Source organism: Conger conger, chromosome 9, assembly GCF_963514075.1.
Source record: "Conger conger chromosome 9, fConCon1.1, whole genome shotgun sequence".
Taxonomy (NCBI): Eukaryota; Metazoa; Chordata; class Actinopteri; order Anguilliformes; family Congridae; genus Conger; species Conger conger.
In genome coordinates this window covers 15,879,650-15,890,539 of record NC_083768.1, presented here as the reverse complement: position 1 = coordinate 15,890,539, position 10,890 = coordinate 15,879,650, and the positions used below count along the sequence as shown (strand labels likewise).

The 10,890-nt window shown below is 40.6% G+C and overlaps 1 protein-coding gene across 1 annotated transcript; it reads right to left on the bottom strand.

The window, feature by feature from the left end:
* Window positions 1-810: 810 nt before the first annotated feature.
* On the bottom strand, window positions 811-5,580 carry LOC133137013 (guanine nucleotide-binding protein G(I)/G(S)/G(T) subunit beta-3-like). Its single transcript, XM_061254976.1, has 8 exons — window positions 5,524-5,580; window positions 4,755-4,900; window positions 4,208-4,271; window positions 3,158-3,320; window positions 2,299-2,365; window positions 1,935-2,136; window positions 1,257-1,473; window positions 811-943 (listed from the first exon to the last, which is right to left on the bottom strand). Exons 1-8 carry the CDS (start codon window positions 5,578-5,580, stop codon window positions 837-839), a joined length of 1,023 nt encoding a protein of 340 aa, XP_061110960.1. The 3' UTR covers window positions 811-836.
* Between the last annotated feature and the right edge of the window lie 5,310 nt (window positions 5,581-10,890).

Here is a 10,890-nt window from a genome sequence, read left to right as displayed (position 1 = left end):
AAAATGCAGTAAATGTTTAGGGGGTGTTTTATACATTTGTAGTAGTTATGCGAGACATACATTTCATCTTCCTTACATTACCCAAAACAGAACAGTACAATGTAGCTGCTTAACGGAAAAAAGCTACAATGCAATATAATATAGTCTACTGCTTTGCACTGCACACAATGCCATATCATGTAACAGCACCAGTATTCACTCAAATAGATGTAGCACGCTGTATGAGGCCTTATTCCAACCACCGTGGGAAAAAGTCACTTCTAGCCTCATCTTCATTTTAAAGAATGATTTTAACATTCAGTCAGTATTTGAAATGTTTGTTGTTTGGTGTTGTCCAGCAACTCTGCATCCTAATTTATCTACTGAAAATATACAAACCAATATAGCAACACTCAGCTACTGGGAGGGTAGAATCTTAAATCGCAATCCAAGATCTTAAAGAGAAAAAGACAAAAACTGCAATGCTATATCTCATTTTGACACTGTATGTATTTCACTCAGTTTTGTCAAAAACCTATCAATCAACAAAATTATTTTTTTTACATAGATACAATAACAGCATATTTATGGTTTTTAACATATTACTTATCACTATTTTTCATGGTCATTGATGAAATATTGATGTTATTAGCAATGGGACCTCAGTGTAAAATGCATCTTCATTTTTTATGCTGTTACAGATGCAATGAATATTTTCTAAGGAGTCCAATTCTGCTTCTTCAGAAGGACTTCTCTGGACATGTTTGGTTCATTCCCTCTCTTATCGTAACCCCTTCCCTCTCTCTTACTCTCTCCCTTGCTCTATCTCATCCTCACTCCGCCTTTGGGGGACCAACTCAATTCCAGATCTTCAGGAAACTATCCCAGGATCCTGTGCAAACGCACATACCATCAGGGGGCACTCCTGTGCAGCTCACTCTGTTGTCATGACCAGACAACACTCCTGTTTGAGAAAGGAGGAAGACAAAGACATTATGCTTTACCAATCTATCACTGCCAAACAGACAGGGACAATAAGACAAGATTTTCATTAACAACTATAATTCAATTAACAACTATGATATGCCTATCCAACAAACTGTTCCTCTTCACGCACCTTGCCTTGACCCTAAAATATTAGACACACCCATTAACCATCTCTCCATTTGCCCCTTCCCATTTCTCACGCCACGCTCCTTGTTTTCTCCCACGCACCTCCTGTCCCCGACCTCTACGCCCCTGTCCATTACCAAACGTCCTTTGACCATCTTACTCACCAACTTTCTCGCCCTTGAGCGAGTCCCAGATGTTGCAGTTGAAGTCATCGTACCCGGCCAAGATCAGGCGGCCGGAGACAGACAGGGCCAGGGAGGTGACGCCACATTTGATGCTGCTGTCCATGTAAGTGGTCAGCTCCTGGTCTGCGCGCAGGTCGTACATCTTACAGGAGCAGTCGTCGGATCCTGTCACGATTGCGGTGCCGGTGGGGAAGAACTGGAGAGGGGGGTGGAGAGAACGAGGCCCGTGAGAAAACCTGCTGGCTGTTTCACAGCGATAGGACTGCTCTGCTCTGCCAATTCTTAACTTCAACCATGTAATAGTTTTGATTTGATAAAGCACATCCTGCCAGTATACCCAATTCAGTCCAATTGTGGAGCGTTGAACTTCAGTCTGTGTCTGCGCATGTGCGCACATACTGTAAATGCGTGCATTAGAGAGAGCCTGTCTATCATGTTCAAGGACGGTAAGCAAGTGTGTGTATGTGCAGAAATATTTTAGTGTGTGTGCGTGTATGCACAATTCTATTCAATTAAATTTTATTTGTACAGCTCTTTTCACAGAAGACTGTCAAAAGGCGCTTTACGGAGTGAAGGGAAGCAAAAAAGGGGAAAATACTAGCCCTAAGCCCACAGATAGCACATGTCATGTCTGTGTGTGTGTCTGTGACGTCTTACTGAGATGGCATTGATGTCACTCGTGTGGCCATCGAAGGTCTGTTTGCAGGTTCCGTCTCTGATGTCCCACAGCTTGGCCTGGTTGTCGCAGGCCCCGGAGATGAATGTGTTCATATCTGGGCTCAAGGCCAGGGACATGCAATCGCCCAGGTGGTTCACGAAGATTGTTTTCTGCTTGCCCGTCTCAATGTCCCACAGGACACTGGTGGGAGGGAGAGATAGGTAGGGTCAGGATCGCAGGACGGTGCAGCAGTCGTACAAACATAGCCCCGTTCATCAGGGCAGTCACTGGGACATAGCACAGCGTGCAGCAGTGCAGAGAAGGAAGGGGAACTGTCAATCATCTATGTTGATAATTGATTACCAAGTGGTGTCACCAGAGCTGGTGATGATTTCGTTGTCATTCATGAAGCGGCAACAGGAGAGGTAACCTGGGCAAGCACAAAGACAGGAAGGCCGTTAGCCATATGTGACCAGAGCAGAGTGGTTCCCAGTTCAGGAACAGCTCCTCCGTGAATTAATAATTCAGTCCACTGGCGTGAGTGACTGCCACTGTTGAACTTCATGAAGATTTCTGACATGACCTGCCAAACATTCAAGCACAATCCATCAAACTAGCCACCAAACTTTCAGTACGAAATCAAGAAATCGAGAAAGATTTAGATTCCATAAGAGGCAGAGATCAACTAATTCAGTGGCAGTGTATGAACCCCTTCAGTTAAAGAATGAGATTCAGATTAGTTTAGGGGATGTGGAACATGATCAGCTTTCAGAAGTAGGCAGTTGGGACAAGAGCATAAATTGCTTTAAGTGAAGCAGCTTTCCATTTTGCCATGGCCTGAGATGGCAGGAGACAGGAACAGGGCAGGGTATTTTACGCCTGCTGCACCTAGATCGCGCCATTATTCTAGGTGTTTGAAGCCAAAGTGATCAACCTCAAATTAAATTAATTAATGATAATTCATTTTTCCACCAAGATGGAATGAATTCATTTATCAAAATAAAAAATCTAACTGCCTACCACTACTTAACTATTTGGTGAAAAATTCACTAATTTGATAACATGGGGATGGCAAGATGTGTGACATGCATGTACTTGCAGGTACTATAGGCAGAACAGTGAAAAGACACCAATGCTTGCGTAAATGAAAAACAGATTCTTATTGGACTACAAGTGAGGTTGGAAAGCAAAAATGCCCAATCAGAGACTGCTCCTCACACACCTGAGTGGGCATCCAACTCTCTCAGCACTCTGACGTTGCCATCTTTGCCCTGCAGGTTGTAGACAGTGCATATGTTGTCCAGGCCACCGCTAGCCACTAGGTCCCCAGAGGGTGCAAAAGCACATGTCATCACCCATGAGGACTTCAGGGGGATGGCATTCACCTGAGAGAGGGGGAAAGGGGAGGGGTCAACCCAGTGCCACATTTCACTTACTTCCTGAGTGGAGAGGAAGAAGATCTATGTCACGTGAGCAGTGATAACAGTTCATTGATAGGTTTAAAAAGAACTAAATTATACATCAAACTCTCCTAAACGTTAATTTAAATTATTATTATTATTATTATTAAAGATTAACCTTCATATTATGTTTGGGGTCTCTTTGACCCCATTCAATGTTTGACATCTTTTTAAAATCTTGATGTAGTCTTCACTGTATGATATCGATATCAAATTTTGAAATAAACTTAATGCAATGTTTTCAAGTCCTGTAAAAACTTTACAAACAAAGGTGTTGTGTGGGGTTAGCTTTACTCTCTGTAGCTGTATAGAAAATATGCAAAAATATGCATTTTTATTTTTATCTCTGATTTTTTTGTGGATGATTCTGGTGGTAATTTTCCATTCAGGTGACAGACTTTCACTTACCACAGGCTCTAATATGAGATGTTTCTCACAGATTGTTCATATTTATGGATAAAAGGCCAATCATTTGGGAGACAATAAAAAGGTGACACACAAAGTGTCAACAGGTTTGTTTTACAATAACTTACAATACAATTCAAACTGTTGGGGTCCATTCTGGCACCATCATTTTAAAGTTAAATGTTGGCAACAGAAGAAGTGTTTGCATTTATATCCATTACCAACAGAATCTGACAATTTGTGTCACAGAGAACGTCCCGTTTACATCGGACATTTGTCATGTCTTGAGATCTAAAAAGAAGAGGAGCATTATCATATTTTATATAACTGAGTTTATATAACATATCTACATATACATTTCCTCCCACTGCATTTCACCTGCAATCTGAATCTAGTGTTTAGGTTACCTTGTTGGAGGTGTGGGCATCCCACACAATGAGCTTGCCATCCTGGGAAGCACTGACCATTTGCCTGGGTGAGACAAAACGTACATAAATAATGAGAGTGGGGAGCAAGAGAGTTAGTGTGTGTGTGATAGATAGAGAGAGAGAGAGAGAGAGAGAGAGAGAGAGAAATTGATAAGAAAGATTAGAAAAGGGGATGAAGTAAGTTCAATAACTATAGCTGTAAAATCGATGGAAATCCACTGGTCCATGGACCTGTGAGCACTGAGGTCAAGTCACAAAGTCAGATTCTATGGGCTTCAGCTTTTTCCTAACTACTGTATTTAATCAGCAGAATGGAGAATCAGAGAATCGAGCGGTTCTTCAGGAGCCTCAGAAATGCCCCAGTGGAGTGATTAAGGATGTGGGTGAGCAATGTATCAACGCTGCTCAACAGGATCAGTAATGACTACCCTTGACCCGATGGATAAATATGAATATCAGGCAAATCCCTGCGTGAATGTTTTTGTGTGGACGAGTGTTTATATTGGAGCACATAGAGGTCTCGTACCTGGAATCGGTGGCCCAGTGCATGCCATAGATTTTAGCCAGGTGTCCTTTTAGTGTCTTCCTAGTCTTTGGCTGGATGCGCCCAATTGCTGTTGCCCCAGAGGCCACAGAGTCCAGGGTGGTGTCCTGGGCTGCCTTGCGTGCCGACTGGGAAGTAGGAAGGGAAATAGTCACCGATAACAACAATAAACATACTTCCCAGCGGTAATAGTGGTGAGGAAACCTCCTTCAGCTCTGGCAATATTTGAACATTTACAATGCAAATAAAAAAAATGTGACTAATCCCAGAACACAATTGTGTTCTATCACTGCACTTGTGCGTCTAATATTGTTGATAATGTCATTTGGCATGACAGTGTTTTTTTCTTTTAGATGAGTGTTCATTTTAATATTAACACTTTGGAATATGACACATTAACGAGGGCTTGTGGTTAATTCTGCCAGTTCCGGAGATGCAATGATTACTATTACACAACATTACATGACATTACATTAATGGCATTTGGCAGACACTCTTATCCAGAGCGACGTACAGTTGATTAGACTAAGCAGGAGACAATCCTCCCCTGGAACAATGCAGGGTTAAGGGCCTTGCTCAAGGGCCCAACGGCTGTGCGGATCTTATTTTGGCTACACCGGGGATCAAACTACCGACATCGCGGGCCGCAGTCATGCACCTTAACCACTACACTACAGGCCCACTACGCTACAGGCGCTGCCCTACAGGTCGAACAACAAGACAAAGCTGCTTTATGGTTCATTTAACTCACTGCAATTTGCTCTTTAATGGTTTTGACTTCCTTTTTCAGCTGCTCCAAGTCACCCATGGTTACGGCTGGTAGGTGCTGTCACCGACAGAGGAGTGTGATCAAACAGGTAGAAGCCTGGGTTAGATAGAGGGAAAACATTTTTCATGCTGAGTTTGTGTTACAATTACCATCATCAATAGCATCCATGTATGTATAAATTTTATGCTTAATTTTTCTTTTCATTTTATATATAATTTCTTTCTGTTTAGCCTTCTAATGTAATATCTCTCTTTGTATCCTTCAATTAAAATAATGTAAATATTCTTTTTTTTAGGTGAGGTTCTAGCATAAGCCACCAGGGGTTTCCAAACCTCTCCGGCATATTGATTAAATATTTGTTCTGTATCACTGTCCTGAATTGTACATTTGTGCATAAGATTAAATAAATAATAAAATAAAATTAAATTGTCATTTATTTTTAGGATGAAATCTTACTGAATTTTTATATTATTATGCAGCAACTGTAGAACTGCATTCATACACCTGCGATCTATGTATTCAGACCCCAAGGCATTTTCCTATGCAACTGTATGCACACACACACACTTGCACACATATGTACATATGCATGAGATAATAACATGAGAACATGCACTCGCATACTCATATCCACACATGCATGTAGACACATACATACAGTACACATGCATATTCCCAATCTTCAAAGATTGTGAGTTTTCAGTGGTATACAGTACATAGTAAAAAAACAAATATGTCAAATTTACGCATTGTCTCTATAGAAAATAAACCACCTATGCATGTACATCAATCCAATGTTTATATTATGGGAGAGCAGGGTACAGTGCATTATTTAGGGCAGTGTGACTGAACCCCAGGTCCTGAGGGCCCCTGTGTCTGCAGGTATTTGTTCTTACACCACCTGATTTCACTAATTATTTTACCTGCTTGGTTCAGATAATAAGCTAATTAGTGAAATGAGGTGGTGTACCACACGGTTGAAGCTAATGCCAGCAGATACTGCGGCCTGCAAGACGTGGAGTTCAGTAGTGCCGGTTTAAGGTATATGAACAGGGTACAGTTTAAAATACACGGCTACTGGCCTTTCAGCCATTATACTATGCAATCTTGGCCAAAACTTTTAAGTTATGTTTCTGCTAAGCATTTATTACCATCAGTGCCATAATGGCACCCATCATAATCACAATCGCAGGAATACTGGTGGCCATTTTGATAGTTGCAGCCATCTTGGAGTTCTGGCATGCTAAGGACCACTTATAAGAAAGGACTATGTTTTTTACATTGCATTTGCATTCTGTTCAATTTTGAAGTTTTCCTAAACAGCAGCTGCAAAACCAAACAATAAACCGAGTCAGAGTGAGCAAGAGAGAGTGATACAGTATTCATGTACACACCCTTGGCCTAGTAAATCCTTCCACATATACATGCAAATAAAAAAAACTGGACGCACTGTAGCATGTTACTAATACTATTTACTATGATCATTGGGTTATAAGAACATAATTTCAGGCCATTGTTGCATGGCATTTCAAATTCTATGCTTCTACAGCATTATACAAAATTATGCAGAACGATCTGTACCTTTTCCACTATAATTACTGCTAAGCCAAGCATTATTGTACCTTTACTTGTAATGAATTAAAGGTGTTGGACATTGTACAGGTGTGGAGGACACTGTGGAGCATTAAGGCACCGTGGACAAATCCCCGGAGGAGATTTTAAAGAGAAGCCTTTTCAGTCAAATCCTCTGTCATCCGATTACTGATTGCTCTTTCCACAGGATCAGGGAGGGAGAAAGGGAGGGGGAAATGGGTGGGTGCTTATACAAAAATGCTAATTTATTCTTTATAATTTATATATCCTGTTGTGTTGTCTCCTTGATGTGAATGATACAGTGACTGACTGACAGAAGCACTGGCTCCTGAGGTAAGCCCAATTACTATTTAATTACAACTCGCTTCATTAAATTCAAGCAAACTATTAGTTCAGTGTTGTTTAAATGCATTTAACTGAAACATCAACATATGTAATATTGTCTTAATAATACTATTGCCATACATTACTGTACTGGAAAATGCTATAAGATCTATTCTATAAATGCCAACATTATGCTTCTCATTGGTGCAGAGAAGGATTATTTTCAACAGAGACCATCAAAAACCATGCTAATTTATTGCTTTATAGTGCAACTGTGACCAACATGATTAGTCTTTACCTTGGCTTCATGACAATCAGTAATTTAAATCTTTTCACTCTACAATCAAATGCTACAAAATGCCATGCAAACAAATCTGCTACAAGAAACAATTAATAAATATGGGAGAATTTGTGAAATTACATGACATTACCAATGTCCCCCTTGTTATCTAATCATATAGGTTCCAACTGCGTTTGCATTTCGGTTTATGCAAGCATTCCACCCAAGATATCAATCTGATATCATAGTGGAAATAACAGGACTATGAGGTGGAAAATTCCAAAACTGCTCAATAAAAAGAAATTAATATCTTGACTTTTCCCATCAGAGCAAAGCAGGCATTCAGAAGTGACGTGCTGCGTCAAGTGGTTAAGACAAGACAAAAGGGCAAAAACAAATCACTCACCTTTACCTTTGCTAAAGGGTTATTTTACTTTCCTCTCACTCTCTCTCTCTTCTCTTCTCTTCTTTTGTGGCCCAACTTTTCTCCCCCTATTCCAGGACTTGTTCTCTCTCTCTCAGTCACTCTAACCCTCTCTCACAGACTGACAGACAGGTACCTGTGAAACTCTCTCTGGCTCTCCCTTCCCTCTCTGAGGACCAAGGAACAGCTGAGGATTGAAGGGGATGAAGAGAGATCAGGGCTGAAGGGATAAGCCCAAAGATGGAAATAGAGAGGAAGAGAGAAAGAAAGAGAGAGAGAAAGACAGAAAGATAGAGCGAGAGAAAGAGAGAGAGGGCGGGGTGGGAGTCAGAGCACAAGGGAATGAAGAAGTCAGGTAAATGGATTGGGGGAGGAATCAGGTCATGAGGTCAAAAACAGCAAGTTAAGCAAAGGACAGAGGAGAGAAGAGGGAGATGAGAGGGGGAAGAAGAATATCCAGCAACAGGAGGTGGTTAGAGATGCAGAGGAAGACAGGAGGAGATGGAGATGAGGTGGCTGGAAGGAAGGCAAATGAACAGAGGACATAGGTGTGCCAGGAGGAGAGCAGAATGGAGGGATTTAGACTTTTCCCAGCCAGTGAAAGCCGTCTACAAGAGTACATGGACAGCCTCTAATGCAAGCAGTCACTGTTAATTAGTTTCATTAGCATCCTTATTATTGCCAACACAGTCCGATATTGACAATAGTACTGGTTTTGGTCATCATCAATTGCTTTAGACATTATCATTACATCATTCACAAAGATTAATATCACGATATTGAATATGGTTCTAGCTGGACGAGTAGGTGAAGTTTTTCCGGCCGAGGGTTTAGGCTGAAGAGGTTGAATTCGTTTGTCAGTGTTAATTAGCTCAGCCCAGTTAATCAGGATCCAATTGGATATCCGGGGGAATCTGAAATCTTGTTATGGAATTAGAACATCCAAAGATGAACATACGTCACCACAGACACAGGGAACGACAAGAAGGAGAAAAGGGAAAATGGAGAAAGTGTTAATGAGGCAGGTTCATAGAATGACTCCACTGTTAAACCTAGACGCAGTGTTGTTAACAAACAGTCTTCCTGCCAACATGTGTTCTGCACATGAAACACCTCTAGACATGAAGAGCAGAACCACCTTGGAGCACTGTCCAAATTCTGATATAATGACAGAATAATATTCACCACACATAAAAAGTTCAAAAATGAATGTGCACATATCATGTTCAGAAATAGGATGTCACTTGAAATGTTTGAATAATTGGTGGCTTTACTTTTTAGTTCATTTACTGATTATAGTGATTACACTTAATGGCAGTGGGACATGCACGTCCCAGTTCAGCGGCTGGAGTGAGAGGGGAAGTCCTGTTTTTATTTTTTTTACACATTAAGTGTCTTCTGCCAGCTTTTAAAAATATTTTCTTTTGAAAGCATGTCATTAAATGTACAGTGGGCTCCAGAATGACTGACACCCTTGATAAATATGCACAAAACAAAAAAATGCCTAAGAACTAAAAAAATAATACAGTAAATACAGCTTTATTTTCCAACATGTATAAAGTAGTGTGCTTCATTAATGATTTCCAAAAAAACAGATTCCACAATTATCGGCACCCCTGGATTAATACTCTGTGCAAACACCCCTGGATGACAGCCATGAGTCTTTTCCTATAATTTGTGATGAGATTAGAGAACACATCTGGAGGGATTTTCTTTCACCATTTTCACCATGCAGAAGAGCATCTCTGAAATCACAATGTGTCAAACCTCTAAGTGAATAGGCTACAGCAGCAGACTTACTAAGTCTAAAAAATAAGTCTAATAAATCCCGAATAAATTTCTCACTGAGTGTATATTACATGTGATAATTTGAGCAAGGAGAATGCACCAACTGAAAGTAGACACAGTGCTTAGACAATCTGGCACCTGCACCTCCTGCTGCTTGCAACAAGCTACTTAGCTCTGTTTCTTTGACATTCAGCTGCACTGACTCAAATAAACAAATGTTATAGGTTTAACTGCCAACCACAATGCAGTTAAATTGTTAACTGTATGAAGGTAATGAAACTGTCATAATATTCTCATTTCGGGGATAAAGATGGGCTTTCAAATTGCACAGTGGCCGTTCTTTGCATTAATTAGTTTGGCCAGTGTTAACAATAGGATTTTCACTGAGCATGACTGCATGGATTAGAGATGTGCTGCATGGGATACCTAGAAAAAGAAAGATATTAATGAGTTGACATGCAAAATGCTCACACAAGTTACATTTTAATTGTTTTCTTATTAATGAAGAAGTCTTGACTGGTGCTGGACTGGTACATTACATTACCCAAATGACTGAATGACTGATTTGACTAAAAAAATGTATCAACTTTCCCTTTATCAGACAGAAAAACTGAACTGCAGATAACGATACGGTAGTTGTAACTGATTTGTTAATGAATCCATGACTAAATCAAAGAGAATGTTAAGTGATTGAAGACCTCAATTTTCTAATAAAGGACTTCAATTTCCCATGTTGGCACCATTTGCTGCAATCACTGATTGCCACCAGTCAGCCCCAAGGTCCACTCAGCAGCAAGTTGCACACTGAACTATACAGGCATACACTCAGTGGTAGACCTATACGCCAGCTTGTTCATGCAAATATTTATTCAGCCAAACCTGTGGCAGCAGCTAAATACATAAAAGCATGCAGATGTAGTAAAACGGTTCAGCTGTTTTT